This window comes from Nicotiana sylvestris, chromosome 11, assembly GCF_000393655.2.
Source record: "Nicotiana sylvestris chromosome 11, ASM39365v2, whole genome shotgun sequence".
NCBI classification, from domain to species: Eukaryota; Viridiplantae; Streptophyta; class Magnoliopsida; order Solanales; family Solanaceae; genus Nicotiana; species Nicotiana sylvestris.
In genome coordinates this window covers 108377067-108397811 of record NC_091067.1, presented here as the reverse complement: position 1 = coordinate 108397811, position 20745 = coordinate 108377067, and the positions used below count along the sequence as shown (strand labels likewise).

The 20745-nt window shown below is 34.7% G+C and overlaps 1 protein-coding gene across 7 annotated transcripts; it reads left to right on the top strand.

The window, feature by feature from the left end:
* Window positions 1-11100: 11100 nt before the first annotated feature.
* On the top strand, window positions 11101-18701 carry LOC104215738 (probable transcriptional regulator SLK2). 7 transcript variants are annotated; one of them, XM_009765613.2, is made up of 11 exons: window positions 11101-11122; window positions 11516-11572; window positions 11911-12771; window positions 12865-12993; window positions 13312-13360; window positions 15114-15328; window positions 15410-15478; window positions 16453-16559; window positions 17218-17311; window positions 17423-17492; window positions 17607-18701. In XM_009765613.2, exons 2-11 carry the CDS (start codon window positions 11549-11551, stop codon window positions 18428-18430), a joined length of 2442 nt encoding a protein of 813 aa, XP_009763915.1. In that variant the 5' UTR covers window positions 11101-11122; window positions 11516-11548; the 3' UTR covers window positions 18431-18701. The 7 variants fall into 7 exon arrangements, with proteins under 7 accessions (XP_009763915.1, XP_009763914.1, XP_009763913.1 ...); XM_009765612.2 differs by having other exon boundaries at window positions 13309-13360; XM_009765611.2 differs by having other exon boundaries at window positions 12865-12996.
* Window positions 18702-20745: the final 2044 nt, after the last annotated feature.

Sequence of the window (20745 nt, the reverse complement as noted above, 5' to 3'; positions counted from 1 at the left end):
TGAACTGGGCCGTTAGATTTGTTTGAATCAAAGGTCCAGATTTGACTGGCACTAAACGACGCCGTTTGGTGAGGCTATAGGGATCAGGGACCGGACTGGGTCATGCCATTATTGGGCCTGGTTTTCTTGGTCTCAAATTTGAGCCCAATTCCAGATTTTCTTCAATTTTGAACTCTCTTCTTTTTCTTCTTTTAATTTCTAAACAAAACAATTTTTAATTAAATTGCAAAAATCAAAAATAAAACTTATACCAATATTAATTACTACTTAAACAACAATTATCACACACATTAACATTTAATTAAAATAAGATCACTCAATGACAACAAAATAGAATAAAAGATGCATATTTTTTTTGTGGTTTTTCCTTAAAATCAAATTATGGTTTGATTAATTCCTAATAGTAGAACGATATCCTAAACTTACACGCGACATATATTTTTTATATTTTTATTTGACAAAACTAAAACAATCACAGATAAAACTACAAACAACTAACAAAAATGCCACGTAAATTCCAAAAAATTGTACAACAAAACCATTTGTTTTTATTTTTCGATTTCTTTTGGAGCAATTGTAGCGTAGACAAAAATCACGTGCTCACACTTAGTATTTTTACTTATGCTAGAATTTAAACATGAGAATGTTCTCGATCCATTTCATTAACCTATAACTTTACGAAAACTTAACCGCACCGAATATTTACGCCCAACTAATAAACAAATGATACTTGCCACTTTATTTGACTACAATATTAATATTTAACTATAGTTAACTGCTTATGCATTTTACACATAATCTTAATCAATAATATAATAAATACTTACTGTCTTGCTGTATTATTGTACTTCCTTTTTTACCTTTTAGAAAGAAAAATTTCTTGAATTAAATAGATAATTTATCCTAAAAATAAACTTCAAAAGTTGGCAAACTCATACAAATAAACATCACAGAATTGCAGTTGATTCATACTTACACTATTACTAGTTTATCCTAAACTTTCTAACGTTAAGTTATTATGACTTTATTTTCCTTTTTATTTATTTATTAAAAGTAGGACTTCTAATAGCCTTAGTTCGTCGTAAATTTTTACCTAACTTTAGATTAGGAAGGTAAGAAGTGATACGTTTTATCTATGGACTATCATGAAGCATTAGCTCCAAGCATAGGACGTAAGTTTCACAAAAATTTTCACTTAAACTTTTTGAAATAAAAATTATAAAGTATGAAAAACTAATAGAAAAATGTTAGAACAAAAAGATATACACAATTATTTTAACTAATTAAGACATATTAATACATATGCATGAAAATATAAGTCGGCAGTTCTTAATTATTAACAACAACAGATTTAAAAGAAAATTAAAAAGTAAGTACTCCCTTTGGTTTTAACAACTTTGTCATAGAAACGTCATGTTAGGTTTAAGATCATAAATTTCAAAATTTTCCTATTTTCATACCCAATCAAACTATGTCCTATTGATAATAGGTGAATTTAACTATAATCATGCCCTAAATAACCACCTTCTTGTATAGTTTGGATGATAAAAGTGATAACAAAATGGCCTTATTAGTGTTTTTCATGCTTTGCAGGTTATATATGACCAGAGAAGGCTATGAAGTACTTTTGGGATCAAATATGGAGAAAAGAGGCCGATCGTAAAATTCCGTCAAGTAATCCACGCGAAACAGCTCAAGTCAGAACTGAAAGAGTACTGTCGCGGTTCCACCGCGACCGCGGCAGAACCGCGGTAGAAGAGGGCTGCAGACAAAGTGAGAATCAGAAAGCAAGTTTGGCCGCGGTTTGACCGCGACCGCGACAGAACCGCGGCGGAGGCGGAGAACTTCAGGGACTAAAGTGCAAAACACGGGATTTTTAGCCCAAAACCCTATTTTAAACACTAGACTCCACCCAAGAGAGGCATGTATTGTTTTAGAGAGTATTTTTGGCAAGAAGAACAATTGTGAGAGATCACCCAAAACATCTTTTTTCTTTTCTTTATTTTTCTTGCAAGTTTTATGATGAATATTGTTTTAGTTTGTTTACCCATAGTTATGAGTAGCTAAATCCTTTGTCTAAGGTTTTGATGGAACCTATTGGGGGATGAACTTCTTGTTTATGTGAATACAAATTGCTAGTCTCAATCTTTATTTGTTCAACTTTGTGTATGTTGTAGTTAATTGACAGGATCCTCAATTAGCTGTGCCTATTTAGTGTGCATAACTCGGGAGAGAGTGCATATTTAGGTTATTGTTGAACAACACCACTCCCAAAGTATAAGAGGGATCTATAACTGCGGGTTTAAAGGCGGGATTAGGGATAACGAAGCCTTGAGTGCAATTTAAAGTGAACCGTGTTAATTAGAGCTAGCTAGTGTACCTTGGGAGAGTGCATTGAGTATATTACTGTGATTACTCGGGAGAGATTTACGGTAAGATGAGCGTTCATGGTTGATAGAAAGGTGTTGATCAATTTGTATGAAGCATAAACAAAAGAGATTCCATCAATAGGGGAAGTCATTACCTTAGCGTTTTCTCATTATTGTTTACAACCTTAGCATCCTTAGTTTACAGCTGTTTATTTACTTGCAATTTTAGTCATTGAAGACACCATTAACTGTGATTCAAACGTTTGGGGAAATTGGTTCTCAAGAGTTTAGTAGGTCTAAAGATAATGATTGATAGGTTAATTCTCTGTGGATTCGACTCTGGGCAGAATACTCAGGTTATATTTGCAACGTCCGCATTATCCTTTTTATACGGCATAATTGGGTGTGATCACCTATTAATTGAAATCAATATTATAAGTATTTTTAAGAAGTTTATAGACAGACTGTCTTGTGCAAGACGAATCTCAATTTTTCCTTTTAAAACAATGATCACATCAGATGTCCTACGTTCAAAGTTACAAATATTGCCGTTACTTCAAAACTAAACTCTGCTTGCAAGAACTGTCAAAAACATCAAACAACCTTAACACCAAAAGTGTTTAATGTTACATCAGTTATGATGCTTACCCAGTTCAGCTCTCAATTCCTATGGTAAAAAAAAAGTTAATACCCTAACATTCCTAAACTATTAATTTGTTGTTAGTTATATACTTAAATTATTGTGTGTCTCCAAAGCCTCTCTAAATTATAATTGTCCTTTTCATTAAAACCTTCAGGTTGCTTATTTGGCATAATATATGTAATAACTTACTTGAGAGTGCGTGACAGTTGAAAAAAAAACCATTAAAATGATCCACCTAACAAAAGGTAACAGCTAATTAATTAGTCTAAAGCTTTCTTTTTCTTTTTTATTTAAAATTTTCGCCTTATTTCCATATACATATATTTTACCTTTCTTCCTCATTTTTTTTACATTTCTTCTTTAGTTCTTCATATGAGTTCCCCCTGAAATTTTCTCCCCCGCTTTTACTGAAATCTATAATTAGAGAATGTAATTGTTGGTTCATTAGTTTCTTATTTGCGAAATATTATTTTGTATAATCTTGCTTGTGTAATATTGTCTATACCCCGCGAATAGCAAGAACTTAGTGTACCTGACTGTTTTTTTTGCTTGTGTATATAAGATAATTTTTTCAAAAATTCCACTTTAAATGCCTTATTTTTTTTGTGCGATGCAAAGTGAATGTGAACAAGGACTTACTTAACTGGAATCTAGCATAAAGTACAACCACAATTAAACCTAAAAATAATCATTATATTAGATCCCATTTTGGCCAAAAAATTATAGAATTAAAGTAGCCATCTGAGAGTTATACATCATGAACATAAAAAACTTAGTACAAATGATAAGTTAATATAGTTATACAGACGCAATGCTAAGAATTCAATAAAGAGTTTTATATACAATGGAATATAGTTCAAGGAGATTTGGGGACACTAGATAGTTTAAGTAGGTAAATGACAAAAGGATGATAGTTTAGATGGGTTTTAGGCTGAGTTAAATAGCCACGTATAGTGCCACATGACATGTTTTTTTAGATATTAGAAGTGTGTACTAGACACATCTTTAAAAATGCAACATAGATTTTTTTAATACGAAAGGCAATATAGTTCATGGGGTTTGGGGATAGACTGACAAAAAGTTAGTAGTTTATCTTAAGAAATGAGAGCAAAATAGAACAATATAGTAATAGAGACAAGATGTATAGGAGGAGAATGTAGAAGTTATCTTATTCAAGTGTGTTTCTTGTGTGTTCTTCTATAGACAAAAAATGTCTCATTTATACTACACAAGATACACCTAAAACTCACTAGATACATCATAGGAATTAATAGGTGCATCTATCCAAGTAGTACATTGTGTAGAATGTATGGATGGATTAAATAAACATCCATATACATTCACTTTATTTATAACACTCCCCCTTGGATGTTCATTTGAAAGATAATATGCCTCGTTAAAACCTTACTAGAAAAAACCCAGTGGGAAAAAGCCCAGTGAAGGAAAAAGAGTACACATATCTTGTAATACGTATTGAGTGCTGCCTCATTAAAAACCTTACCAAGAAAACCCACTTGAGACAAAATCTTGGTTAAGGAAAAAAGAGTACAATGCGTATTATATTCCCCCTGATGAAAGTTTTATTTGATATGTCGGAGACGACATATTCTAATCTTATGTCTCAGCTTCTCAAATGTTGATGTTGGCAATGCCTTGGTGAATAAATCTACTGGATTGTCACTTGAATGGATTTGTTGAACATCTATCTCACCATTTTGTTGAAGATCGTGTGTGAAAAAGAACTTTGGTGAAATGTGCTTTGTTCTGTCTCCTTTGATATATCCTCCTTTAAGTTAAGCTATGCAAGCAGTATTGTCTTCATACAATATCGTTGGAATCTTTGTTTTAAAGAAAAACCACATAATTATTGAATATGTTAAGTCACTGATCTCAACCATACACATTCTCGACTAGCTTCATGAATAACTATTATCTCTGCATGATTGGAAAATGTAGCAGCTAAAGTTTGTTTTGTTGAACACCATGAAATAGCTGTACCCCCACAAATAAATAGATAGCCTGTTTGAGATCGGGCTTTATGTGGGTCAGACAAATAGCCTGCATCTGCATAACCAATCAACTGTGAATCGGATTCATATGAATAAAATAATCCCATATCAATAGTCCTTCGGAGGTATCTAAAAATATGCTTAACACCATTCAAGTGTCTTGTTGTTGGAAAGGAACTAAATCTTGCCAATAAACTTACTACAAAAGTTATATCTGGTCGAGTATTATTTGCAAGATACATCAGTGCTCCAATTGCACTAAGATATGAAGTTTCATCACCAAGAAGCTCTCCATCATTTTCATGAGGCTGAAATTGACCTTTATTTATATCAAGTGATCTCACAACCATCGGGGTACTCAATGGATGTGCTTTATCCATATAAAAATGCTTTAGGATCTTTTCGATATAAGTTGATTGATGGACAAAAATTCCATCTTTCATATGCTCGATTTGAAGACCAAGACAAAAATTTATCTTTCCAAGATCTTTCATTTTAAACTTTTTCTTCAAACAGTCTACGTCTTTTGGAAGTTCCCCAGGAGTTCCAATGATATCTAGATCATCAACATACACATCGATTATAACAAATTCAGATTCAGACCTTCTTATAAATACACAAGAACAAATTGGATCATTTTTATACCTTTTTTAAGCAAATACTCACTCAGGAGATTATACCATATTCGCCCTGATTGTTTCAATCCATATAAGGATTTTTGAAGCTTTATTGAACAAGTTTCCCAAAGACTTTTATTAGTTTCAGGAACTTTGAGCCCTTCAGGAATTTTCATACAAATTTCATTGTCTAATGTGCCATAAAAATAGGTTGTGACAACATCCATTAGACACATATCAAGTTTTTCATGGACTGCCAAATTTATAAGATACCTGAAAGTGATTGCATCCACCACAGGAGAATATGTCTCCATATAATCAATGCCAAGTCTTTGCGAAAATCTTTGTGCCACAAATCGTGCTTTATATCTAACGACTTAATTTTTATCATTTCGTTTTCGCACAAAAATCCATTTGTATCCCACTGGCTTTATTCCTTCAGGTGTTCGGACTATACGTCCGAATACTTCACATTTTCAAGTGACGCTAGTTCTGCCTGGATACCGTCTTTTCATTTTTGCTAGTCATTTCTCTGTCTACATTCATCGACAGATCTTGGTTCAAGATCCTTATCTTGTTGCATTATTTCAACAACAACATTATAAGTGAAAATGTTGTCTACAATAATATTATTTCGGTTCCACCTTTTTGCCGTATAGATATAATTTATTGAGATTTCTTCATTCTTATTATTTTCAGGTACCTGGACCTCCTCTGAGGTCTTATCATTTGTTATGTCATAGGGCTCTTTTTGAGCAATTACCTCCATATTATGATCTCCTAGATCATTTGCTCTTTTTCGCTTTCGAGGATTTTTATCTTTGGAACCAATTGGTCTACCACGTTTCAAGCGTTGCTTAGACTCATTTGCATTTATAATAGGAGTATTAGCAGCTGGAATATGTGACTTAGTCACCCTTGATAGGTTAGTGAATGCATCAGGTAGTTGATTTGCAATATTTTGCAAATAAATTATCTTTTGAACCTCGTATTCACATTGATTTGTTCGAGAATCTAAATGAGATAGTGATAACGCATTCCAATCTATCTCCTTTTGCAGCTGCTTATTTCCTCCCCCCTAATATTGGGTATATTGATTCATCAAAATGACAATCAACAAATTTTACTGTAAATAAATCTCCAGTTATTGGTTCCAAATATTTTATAATAGAAGGAGATTCATACCCAACATATATCTCCAATCTTCTTTGGGGTCCCATCGTTGTGCATTGTGGAGGAGAAATTGGAACATATACTGTACATCCAAATATTCTAAGGTGGAAAATATTTGGCTCCTGATCAAAAGCCAATTGTATTGGGGAGACTTTTATGATAACTTGTGGATCTGATCCGTACAAGAGCTGCTGCATGCAAACTAGCATGGCCCATGGCGAAATGGGAAGTTTTATCCTCATAAGCATTGGTCTAACAATTAATTGGAGGCGTTTGATCAATGATTCCGCTAGACCATTTTGAGTATGAACATGAGCAACTAGATGCTCAATTATTATCCTAGTTGATATGCAATAATCACTAAAGGCCTGGGACGTAAATTCACCAGCATTATCGTGACGAAGTGTCTTAATTGTATAATCTGGAAATTGTGCTCTTAATCTTATTAATTGAGCTAGTAACATTGCAAAGGCCAAATTGTGGATTAATAACAAGAACACACGTGACCATCTTGTAAATGCATCTATCAAAATCATATAATATTTGAATGGTCCACATGGAGGGTGTATGGGCCCACATATATCACCCTGTATACGTTCCAAAAATGCAGGAGATTTAACTTCAACTTTAATTACTGATGGTCTAATAATCAGTTTTCCTTGAGAACATGTAGCACAAGAGAATTCTTTAGTTTGAAGAATCTTCTGGTTCTTTAATGAATGACCATGTGAATTCTCAATTATTTTGCGCATCATATTATAACGAGATGGCCCAGCCGATCATGCCAAATAATAAAATCATTAGTAAACTCCTTGTTTACTATGGCATGTGATTCAACTACACTAGTATTAGTGTAGCATAATTCGGAGGAAAATGCGGGAAGCTTTTCAAGCACATACCTCTTTTCTGCTTTTATTGTAGTAATATAAAGGTATTCAACCTTTCCTTCATTAGTGGTCTCAATATGATAGCCATTTTGGCGAATATCTTTGAAACTCAACAAGATTTTTTGAGACCTACTACAATATAATGCATCATTAACAGCCAATATAGTTCCTCCTGGTAGTAATATAGTCGATCTTCCAGAGCCCTCAATTAATTTTGTCCTACCAGATATTGTTACGATATTGACTTCTTTCATAATTAAATTTAAATAAGAGAAATATCTCTTATCTTTTAATATGGTGTGCGTCGTAGCACTATCCATAAGACATATTTCTTCTTTATTATTCATACGACCAACTGAAGACTGGGAAGTTTTCATATTCAATTGAAGTAAATAATCCCAAATGGTTGAGTCTCATGCTGATAACGAGTTAAGAAATGAGAGCAAAATAGAGCAATATAGTAATAGATACAAAAAAGATGTATAGGAGGAGAATGTAGAAGTTATCTTATTTAAGTGTGTTTCTTGTGTGTTCTTCCATAGACAAAGAATGTCCTATTTATACTATACAAGATACACCCAAAACTCACTAGATACATCCTATGAATTAATAGGTGCATCTATCCAAGTAGTACATTGTATAGAATGTATGGATGGATTAAATGAACATCTATACATTCACTTTATTTATAGCAGTTTAGGGGTTTTAGCGTATGTACTTTAAAAAGAACTAGTATTAGTACCCGCGCGATGTGCGAATAATTAAAAAGAACGATCTACACTGTAAAATTTAATATGTTAGTGTTAATACTATCTTTACAACCAAACACTAAAAATATTTTAAGACTCTAGTAAAACTTTCATTCCATCTCCTAATAAATGTTCTATAAAAATAATGATACTATACAATTTGTTTGATATGAGCTTTTATGATACTATACAATTTGTTTGATGTGAGCTTTTATGAGCTGCATAACCATTATGACAGGTTGATTGGGTAATCCATCCAAGTGGGGCAAGATTTCATCTGCAAATTCTCCCCAAAATGTTGCTGAAATATTGTTCCTCATATATGTAAAATATACAAATTAATAATGAGAAAATAATAGTAATTGAATCTATAACTAATTCAATTCATGGTTACAAGCGTACTCATGATCCTCAAGCTCCAAGTTCATAAAGGTACTTGTTTTACTACCTTGATTGTACGATTCTACGTTACCATGACCAATAACTTCTCCTATGACATCTGCCATATTTAAATAAATAGTTATAAATAAGGCGATAAAATATTCAACAAAAAATAGCGAAAGCTAAAACAATTACCAAATAGTTCATTCTTATCAACCTCAAGTTGATTTGTGAGATGCTCATAAGGCTTAAAGTTGAAGATATTCAAACTAAACTGTGGATCACTAATTTCATCTACACTCATCCTGTGAGAAAATGTCAGTTTCAATTTATGCTTGTTGGTCTTAATTTTCAGATTGTTCGGTCCAACCACAGTTTTTCATAACATACAATCCTATTTCATGTATTTTTGTTTTGAAAATACGCATAACAACTCTTCCAATAGTTGTATGAATTTGATCTCCCTAAAACAAAAAATTGAAAAGAAATTTAAGTTAGTAAGGCGCATAAGTTGAAGAAAATACAGCACAACTCGAAAAAAATAACAACATGTAAAAGAGTATGCACATTTTCATCTTGAATAATTAATTCAATTGAATTAGAATTTTCTGGTTTCTCGCGGTCTGGAACGTGCCACAATCTAACAACACGAACCTTCAAATTCTAACTCATTTTGGATACTGATATTTCATTGATATAGTTATAGTTTGGAGCCATACTTTGCAGAAGTTTGTGTGGAAGCTAAATCCTAAGCAATGTAGAGAAGCCAAACCTAAGCAAAAGTTTCTTACATAAAGATTTCTAAGGAAAGACTATCGTAGTAAATTAATTTTTAAGTATATGAAATCCTAATATTTTAAAAAGGTATGTGTAAATCAATTTGTATGAGTAAGTGCGCAAGAAATGATACGAATCTTAATTTTTTAGCTTTTGGCTTTTTTTGATTTTCAACGTTTTTTTTGCGGTTAATTAAAATTTGTTAACCACCAAGCCTTAATTTTGTCTTGTATTTTTCCTTTGTCCTCCTGTTCATTTTTTAATTCTATTTCCTTTAATATAATATAGATGTAAGATACAAAACGTTTATTTAATTATTTTTTCTTAAAAAAGAATACCTAATATAACTGAATTATACACAAAATTTAATTAAAGATACCTATAATAATGTATATTGTTCACAAATAAGGTTAGATACAAAACTTGTACTAAATAAAGAGTTAGTATTTCAACTTAAAATTAATGTGTAAGATTTTCAAAGAAATTTTAATTGATTCTTGCTCAAAAAAGGATACCTACCATAACTGAATTTTACACAAATTTAATCAAAGATACCTATAATTATAGTATATTGGTTTGCTTAATGAAAATTGCGTCCTTTTTTTGTGTACGTCCAGAAAATTGTACTTTGGTCATTAAAAAGAGAACATTTTTAGTTTAATTATTAATTCTTTCTTAATTTTTTTGTCTATTTCTTTTAATATAATATAGATGTAAGACAAAAATATTTATTTAACTATTTATTTCTTAAAAAAGAATACCTACCATAGCTGAGTTATACACAAAATTTAATTAAAAATACCTATAGTAATGTATATGATACCTATAGTATATTGTTCACAAATAAAGTCAGATACAAAGCTTGTACTAAATATAGAATTATTATTTCAATTTAAAATTAATGTGTAAGATACAAAGTAAAATTTTAATTGATTCTTTCTCAAAAAAGGATACCTGCCGTAACTGTTATACACAAATTTAATTAAAAATACCTATAATTATAGTATATTGGTTTGCTTAATATAGATTGCATTCTTCCATTAGAGAATGAAATTCACTTAATAGCTTAGGTCTTTCATTTACATTTGCATAGATTGGTCCTTCCATTTGCATAACCGAATTATACACAAATGTTTTTAGGTGTTCAAGAATGAAATTCACTTATAGAAAATCTTAGACTACTACTTCTATTAAATATATTTTCATTTATAATTCAAATTTTTAATGTTGTCTTAAAATTACCAAGTGACTTCATTTTAACTTGCAACTTGGCTTAACCACATGCTTCACTGCTCTGTTTTTAATATAATATAAATATAGATAAACAATGCCACGTGCAATACCTCAACTCAAACGTGTCCTTATGACAACCTGCTACAAACAGTTTAAGAGGGGTTACCCACCGGCTACAACCGGTCACTCTCCTCGGCAATTCCCGCTGGGTATAAAAATCCCAATCAAAATTTCCCACGTTTAGTCGCTCGCTGAAATCTCTTCTACTGGTTGCTTGTTACAAGGTTTATAGCTCTTATTTAGCTCTTTTTCCAATATGTTTTTTTTTTGTGCTTTAAATTTTAGCTAGCTAGGAGTATAATTTTTACTTTACCCGTTTTGCTATGAAGTATTGATCTTTTTTCTTTCTTTTATGTTCCTTTTGTTGATCTTTTGATATATTTCTATAAATTGAGTAATTTCCGAGTGATCCCAAATTTTGGGTACCTGTTAATGTGTCTTAGTAAAATTATCCGAGTAATTTATCTGTAATGCGGGGTACAATTTCTTTTACTGCTGCTATTTTTATTTATATGTTTATACTTGTATTCTATTTCCTCCTCTTAACATGATTGATAATGATTTTTCATTCTGCTATCCTTTGGATATCTAATTTAAGTCTTTAATTACTTGCTTAGTTGGGTTCATAATTTGTGAGTTGGGTAGGAGACATGTCAGAAAGGAGAAGATTTTTGGTACGTGTATTATTGTCTGCTCTTAATTTTGTTGATAATGGGTTGTTAAAAGCTTATAGCTGCTAATTAACTATCTGCTATCCTTTTTTTAATGTTGCTCAGAAGTTGCCAGATTTAAGTCCTCCATAGCTCACATTGATTGTCATATCAGCTTAATTGAGTTCATCATTTACAAGTTAGATAGCAGACAGTCAAATTGGAGAACATTTTAGGGCTGTATATGGTTGGTGAAGAATAATTATAGTTCAATAGTTTGCTACTATTTCTTAGGTTGTTTGGATGATAATTTGCTTCCAACTTTTTGCATAAGAAGGGTTAAACATATTTCTGCACCTCAGGAGAGCTACTTGGATCCCCGCCAGCAGGAGATGGTGCGTCCAATTGTGCCTTCTCGGGTGGCTGGAGGGATGGAACACTCATCTTCAAGTTCTGGTATCTTTTACCAAGGAAATCGGCAGTCTCAAGTTGTGGGTAATTCGCGTATGTGGTCATCTTTCGAGAATGAATCAAATTCTTTACCTGGAAATGTGCAGTCAGGCATGGTTCCTGTTTCTGGGGATGTTAGTAATACGGTTTTGAATAGTGTGGAAAGCTCAGGTCCAAGTTTTGGCGCGAGTTCTTTGGTTACAGATGCCAATTCAGGACTTTCAGGAGGTCCTCGGTTTCAGAGAAGTGCCAGCATTACTGCAGAGTCCTACATACGGTTGCCTGCATCACTTATGTCGTTTTCCTCCAATAATATTAGCATCTCTGGTTCATCAGGCATGGATGGATACTCTGTGGTTCAGCAAAAGTCTATTCAAGAACCAAGGGTTCCTGAATCTTTCCGTCAAGATCATGTTGCTCTGTCCCATATGCAAAAGAAACCGCGTTTAGACATCAAACAGGATGATATACAGCAGCAAGTTCTGCAACAATTATTGCAGAGAAAGGACCCTTTGCACCTGCAGAACCCCAACCCTCAGTTACAAGCCTTGATCCAGCAGCAGGGGTTAAGGCAACAGCAGCAACAGCTCTTGCAATCAATGTCATCAATTGAGCCTGCCCAGCTATTGCAGCATCAGCAACAGCTGCAGTTGAGGCAACAACTTCAACAACAAGCCGTGCAGCCTGTATCAGCCATGAAACATCCCTCCGATAGTGTCTTGTGCTCTCGGCGGTTAATGCAGTACCTGTACCATCAGCGACAGCGACCTCCTGTGAGTGAACTTGTTTTTCATTATGAAGAAGGCTCCATCTAAAAGAATCTCATGTGTCTCATTTGTGTATTTGACTTGTTAAATTTCTGTTAGGATAACTCCATTGCCTATTGGAGAAAGTTTGTAGCTGAATATTATTCCCCACGTGCAAAGAAGAGATGGTGCTTGTCGTTGTATGATAGCATTGGGCATCCTTCCGTTGGTGTATTTCCACAAGCAACCGTGGTATTATTCCTTATTTTTTGAAAATTAAAATTTGGGTTCTTACGTCTAGGAGCGACGGTACTATTACTTCTGACTATTAGCTGATGGAGTTGTGTATGTTAGGGTTGAGTGCTTTGTTCAAAGAGAATGATGTGGACAGGATATGTACTTATTATGCCTTGCTTGTAATGTCATATGCACCTATTTGCTCGATACATTGTGTATTGCTATATAGTTTTCCATTTCCTTAAGTCAGTCATCCCCCAAACCCTTTTTTCAACTAATTTCACAAGCATCAAGTTGTAACATGTTCACTTGTTCCATATTTTCCAGCAGGATGAATGGCATTGTGATATTTGCAGTTCAAAATCTGGAAGAGGATTTGGTGAGTGGGTCAATTAGTCTTCTCATTTTCGATTGCTAGTCATTGATTTAAAGTTGACACATCAGCATGGGTAGGTCTAGGTGATGAAGTCTGGTGCTTGTTACGTCATGGTCTAGATTTTCTCAGTTCTCACTTTTGAGTAGTGTCAATTAACTTATAGGGTATTCTTGGTAAATTGAGTTTAGAATACCTACACAGTAAGAGATCCGCCGCGTCAAACTTGATAATATTTGCTTGGAGGGCTTGAGGAAGTTCGTCCAGTGTATGTGCATCGCATTTGTTTGCATGCAATATAAGATTTAAGTTGATGTGGCGCACTATATTTTCATAACTACCATGTAATGTCTACTTTAAATCTCAGGGAGGCATGACGAAAGTTGTTAATTCTTATCTGCTTCAAATAACTGTTAGGACGGAACAATTTTTTGAAGGTTCACGTATCCCCATAATACGGAGAGAATTTCCTGAAAGAACTAAATCTTTGAAAGCTCAGCTTATGGAGTTGTACAAGTGTGGCATCAAATGCATTAATGAACTTTTACTAATATATAAAATTCCTAAAATGAGATATACAAGTGTGTTCTCCAAATTAGAGATTCAAAATTTCCAGATCATTTTAAAGGAACTCCCCACCCCCTCCAACCCCCAAACCCAACAACTTCCAAAAGGATAGAAGGAAAGAAAGAAAATGGAGTTTTTCAAGCCTGAGTGACTAGTCAAATCTCTTCTTACTAGCTAGAAGTAACACATGAAATTTTTTCTACAGAACCTGGAACTTAAGCAGAAATCTGTATCTAAAATCTGAAGATACTCTTCGTACAGTATTTTGTGTAGCATGAGATGTTAGTGGAAGATAATCTTTCGTTCAGTAGAAGATTGTGAACCTTAAACATATGATATCGTACAAAACAGTGATTCTTGGCACATTAATGTCTCATTGCTGGCCCCTTAAACATATGATATCGTACAAAACAGTGATTCTTGGCACATTAATGTCTCATTGCTGGCCATGTCAAGGTGGAAAATGTGTTATAATGCCACACTGTGGTTGTCCACTTGTCCTGTTTTCACCTTAAGCTTAGTTGCCAGAATGTATGTTGGAGCTGATAAACATCTTGAAACAAGAAGCAGGAAGTAACTTAAAATTTGTAAGAGTAATACAAGTGTTGCTGAATTGGCAAGTAAAACTATAGAGGTAAAGTATTTCACAGAAATATCATCTGACTCTATAAGTCTAAATAAAAGGATTTTTTCCCTCTCGTCCCACATATGGTATCTGGGCTCTGCAAAAAAGAAAAAAAGAAAAAAAGAAAAAGGAAAATGATATAGATTTAATTGCTCAGTTAACAGTTTTGTAAATGTGAACTACAAATTTTTTTATGATGATCCGGATGCAAACATATAAGTTTTAGGCTCCATATAAGAAGAACAAGGAGTTATGGTTTTTGTTTCTATCTTCTCATGATGTAAAATTTTGCTTCCAGTAAAAACTCTGCTGATGATTTGATTAACATATTGGATATGTTACTTTCTCAAAAAAAATAAAAAATAAAAATGTAAACGCCCTTTCCGCGCAGAAGAAAAACGTTTATAAAAAGCCTTGAACTTTCTGTGGGAGAATGATGCATATGGCTTCAACTTTTGAGTTTCCAATTATCATATTTTGGAATGAGTTGAGTCTTGGACTCCTCATTCCATAACCAACTACTTGTTTTGCATTCTCACTTGCTCCTTGTTTGGTGGTTTCTAACAGAGGCAACTTTTGAAGCACTTCCAAGGCTGAGTGAAATCAAATTTGGCAGTGGTGTTATTGATGAACTATTGTTTTTGGATTTCCCACGTGAATGTAGATTCCCTTCAGGACTAATGATACTCGAATGCGCAAAAGCAGTTCAGGAAAATGTATATGAACAACTTCGTGTGGTTCAGGAGGGCCAACTTCGAATTATTTTCAGTTCTGATTTAAAGGTACATAGAAAGATACAATAGCCTTACGAGGGATCAGTGGCTCTACAATAGTCATTTTTAATGATTCGATGTCTTCGCCAGATATTGTCATGGGAGTTCTGTGTACGGCATCATGAAGAGCTTCTTCCTCGAAGATTAGTTGCACCACAGGTACATGAGCTCTTAAAAGTATTCTGGTTCTTCTTACTATCTGGGGAGATCTCCCCTCCAAGTACATGATGTACTCATTTGAAGTATTACTGTATTAACATAGTTATCTGGCATATTAGTTTTTATATGTACACCTTTTGACGTGTTATAATAAGTTTCTAAATTTCTTTTTTTATTTTTTACTATATTTTATAGCTTGCAGAAACTGTTTTGTTTTTCCTCAGAATACATGATTATAGCTGTTTGGTGACCAATTTTAGAGGTTTCGGAAAGTATGTCCATGGATGCTTTAGTGCAGTTTTTCCCACTAGAAAGCTAAAGGAGTTACTATTTAAAAAATATGGTTCAGTTAAAGTTTTTTCAGTGGCTGTTGAGTTTGATTCCACTGGGATAGCTGATGGCCATCCTCTTTATGGGGAGGTCCTGGCCATCTCTCTTTGTTGGAAGGTCCGGACGTTTTGGCTGCAGAATGCAAATAAGTAGTTTCCAATTGACTTTCTCTGGCTAGTAAAACATTTGCAGTCAATTGAACTGCTTGTTCTGTAACTGTTGAGTTTGATATAATGGAACAGCTGGTAGCAACCCTTCTTTGTTGGACGTTCATTTATCGCGGCAGAAGGCAGGTAGGAAGTTTGCTATTTCCTTCCACCGGGGGAAGCTAGCGGCCTCCCTTCTTTGTTGGAGGCTCCACATATTTTGGCTGCAGAATGGAAATGGGAAGTTTCATATTGACTTCTTACTGGGGCAGCTAGTGTCCACCCTTCTCCATTGGAGGTTCTGGACATTTTGGCTGCAGAAAGGAAATAGGACGTTTTTAATTGATCTATATACTGCCACTTAACTTATGAAACTTTAAGCAATTTCCTTCTCAACTTTGATCTTTAGTCTCTCGTAAATTAACTGTTTGAGCATACAATGAATGAGCAACCATTTCATTATTTGCCACTTGTCTTCATATGGCATTCTTGCTGCAGGTAAATCAATTACTGCAGGTTGCTCAGAAATGCCTGACTACATTAACTGAAAGTGGGTCTAATGGAGTTGGAGTTTCTCATCAGGACATGGAAGCAAACAGCAACATGTGAGTAACAAGTTGCTGAGGTTACTGATGATGTTACTCCTCTTATTTCTCATTCACGTTGCTTGATCTATTGCCTGGAAACAACCTCTCTGCCCCTCGGGGTAGGGTTACAAGGTCTGCGTACATACTACCCTCCCCAGACCTCACTTTGGGATTATACTGGGCTGTTGTTGTTGTTGTTGTTGCTTGATCTATTGGTATATGTTCTAATCTCGTATTGGATTCCGCTTTTCCCTGTGACTGGCATCTTTTACTTGTGTTGAGTACTCTCACTTATTTGTCTTTACTCTCTGTCCTAAATTGCTCCTTTGATATCTTTTGTGGTGCACCCTTACAGTACGTTACTTCATTTTTGTTTTTTGTGCTGCTAAATTTGAAGCATATCCATTGAAAAAGTTCATTTGGTTTACAAGTTAAGGAGAACGCTTGGTTCGTATATGAGACATGTTGGATGATTGTTTGTTTTCGTGAAGTCTCTTTTTCAATCCCACGGTGCCTAGTGGCTAAAGCAGTTTTTGCTTGGGGGATTGGCATTTTGCAAATATCTGACCATGTATTGTTCGCTACTGGTGGAGTTTATGTTCTCTCCACTTGATGCAATTGGTTCAAACTACAATTCTACATCACATTGTTTGATGTTGAAGTTTATTTACTTTAGGGTCGTCTCAGCCGGACGTCAGCTTGCCAGGAGTTTGGAGATGCAGTCGCTTAATGATTTGGGATTCTCCAAAAGGCATATGAGGTGCTTACAGGTAGTGAATACGTTGACTTTAAAATGGGAGGGAGAATTCTCCTCCTCTTTTCCGTAAATTAAAAGAGTATTGGCTCTTTAATTTGGCTTGCTGATGTCATTTGATGTTCAGATAGCTGAGGTTGTGAACAGCATGAGGGATTTAATGGACTTTTGCAGAGATCATAAAGTTGGGCCAATTGGTAATTTCCCTTTTTTCCATTATTCGAACTGTTATGATATATATGATAAATTTGTAATTCGTGGAGTTATTTTTCCCATATGGGGAAATTGGCTATGCCAACACTCTTTTGCAGAGGGCTTAAAGAACTTCCCACGGCATGTTACTGCAGCTAAGCTTCAGGTGCCAACTGATCACAGTGCACTGAACAAGCTTCTGGCATTGCATCCGGGGCTTAATGGCCAGATAAACAATAATCAGCACATGGCTGGTCGGAGAACTTTAAGTGGCTCTGTACAAGCTGCTCCTGCACCGACAAACTACCAGAATATGCTTATGCGGCAGAACTCGATGAATTCAAACCCAGTTGCAGTTCGACAAGATGCTGCTTCTTTCAGTAATTCAAATCACTCTCGATCTACATTGTTGCAAGGGCTAAATGGTGTATTGCCAGGAATGTTGCTGAACTTACCTGTTAGTGGCCTGTCTAGCAGCAATCTGCAGCAACAACTGCAACCACAGCAGCGAATACTGAATAGTAATGGCTTACAGCAACTCCAACAAAATCATCCTCAAGCCTCGTGCAGTAGTCAGGCCTTGCACCAGCAAATGATGCAGCGATTCCTCCAGGATTTGAATACTAATAGCAGTGGAGCTGGGCAGAGGTCAGATGGTAATGCTTCTAGGGAAGGGCTTGGTTTTGGAAACAATAGTTGTGCAACCACTACAAATGAGCCAGGCGCTATGGGACCCACCCCCTGCAGAAGTAACAGTTTCAAAGCGGCTTCTAGTCGTGAATCATCTGTTGGTGCTGGCAACTGTAGTTTCAGCGAGAAAGCTCCAGATTTTTGCCCGAATGCTCATCAATCAGATGAAGTGGTTCCAGATATAACAGAGGAGTTCACTGAAAATGTTTTTTTTAGCGATCTTGACGACATGAATTATGGATGGAACGAGTAACTAACATGTTTTGCTCCTTTGGCTTTTTATAAGATAAGAATACTGCCATACATCTTTGTACAGGTTATTGGGGTTAGATTTTTGTTTCGTTCTCGATCCCCTCTATTTTCTGGTCGTAGGGGCTGTTGTGATGATAGCACTTGAAAAGAATGTATTTTTGTTTTATCTCACTCTAGGGAGTTGCACCTCATCTGCAAATGTAATCTATTGTAATGGACTGGAATACATATTATTTCATCCGTTCTAGTTTATGTGAACTTATTTACGTTTTGGTTCGTTCCAAAAAGAATGACTCCTTTCTACATTTGGAAATAATTTATCTTAAACTTACAATTCTAGCCTTAATGAGAAACTTTTATAACCACACAAATACTTTGGGTCCATTTTTGACTTGTTTAAGATCACAAATTCTAAAAGTCTTCATTTTTTCTTAAACTCCGTGCATAGTTAAATATGTTCACATAAATTGGAACGGAGGGAGTAAATGGGTTTTACAATGACTTCAAAATCTTTTGGTCGTTGTTGGGAGAATCCATGCATTAACAGTTATTCTGATGTAAGACTTAAATGACAAGTGAAATCTGAAAAGGCAATGCCCACAAAATCAAGAACGCCTACATTTCTTGCTGATGCTATTCGTTAGTCGTCATGTAACGTAAGGCTAACTTTTCTTTTTTGGGTTTCTCGCCCGGTGTCCCGTATCAGTATTGGACAAGACTAAATCAAATTTCACATTGAGGGTAAAGTGCTAACGCCTTGGTCTACTTGATATGCACAATTTTTTTTTTTTTTAGCTTTCCTAGCAAAACAGGCAAAATCAATAATCTTTTGATTCAAAATCATTACCCTTAGGCCTTAGATCTAAAATCATACAAATTGTATTACAGTCTCACCACATCAGAGTACTGTGCTGCTTTTCGCGATTCTATCCGGCTTCTCTGGTTCCCTTGGCCCTACGTATCGAGTATAAACCAATCGATCCTACAATCTTATTGGACTATTTGATTAATTCCTTAATATGATCGGGATAATGAATTAGGAAATCATTGGTGGGAATCGGAAGATTCTATCAATCAAGAGTAGGTCGTAAGTTTGTTAATAACCCAAGTGGATTTGTTAGATGCAACTGAACTGATTAACGAGCAACTGGGGATATCATGACCTAGTCCTAAATTGACCTTTTTCTCACAGATAGTCCTCTTGTTGCTTGTCAGTAGATTTTATTCAATGGAGTAATATTCATTCTTCATCTATTTTTTTGCTGTTTAGTTTTAACTATACTTAGCTTGAATACTTGATATACTTTCATTTTGACTATACTTAGCTTGTATTTGATTAATCCGTCTACCTGAGTTAATTACTTGTTTAGTTATTTTGGGGCTGGGCAAAATTAGACAAACTCTTTCGGGCTAAGTGCACCAATAGTCACTTTTAAGGCCGTTGTTTAAAACATATTCACACTTTACAATGAATTTAAAGATTAGCCATTTCACCCAAACTTCATGACTAAATATTCTGAATTTGAAATTGAGGACTTAGTGTCCTAAATTTTTGAGCTGCTAATTTGAAATTCAGTACTAAGTGTTGTGAATTTCTTAACTACTAATTTAAAATTCTTTTTTTTTGGCAATCCGCTAGGCAAGCGCCCAGGACTAGTTTTTTATTAATAAAAGAAAAGAAAAATACAACAATTCAGAAAAGTAGAAATAAGGGGGACAATAGCACATGTATTGTTACCCATATGCCTTGACTATATAATTACTCCTCTGCGCCTCACATTGCCTTATGATGGCAGCCTCATGTAGAGGATTCATGGTGTAGCTGCCGGCAAAGTATCACGAGGGCATATAACCTCATAGCCGTGTGGATATTTTTCTAAAGGCATAGGACCAAGGCAACGCAAACCGGGCTAAACCTTACCTTACTAATCCTATTGAGGCAAAGAAAAGGCCTCACCTACTAACATGCATGTAAGAAATAAGAACTTGAACGGACCAAATATTCACTGATCATCACAGAGTTTATAACATACTCTGTGATGATATTACAAATGAGTATACTAACATAATGGTAGAATAAAATGAGGATGGAATTAAATTGTTGTCCCTTGTTGCCCAAACTTGTAAATTCTTCAATTTGTAATTCTTTGTCATCACTGTCCCAACTCTTCAAAATGTCTTCAAAATTCATGACTTCTTTTTTGAACGGTTGGACCTCGTGGATGTATTTGGGGCAGCCTGCTTTTGTTTGGCAACTCTCATTGGAAGTCGCCTAACATTTAAAAAATCACTAACCTTGTCGTCCCAACTATTTTT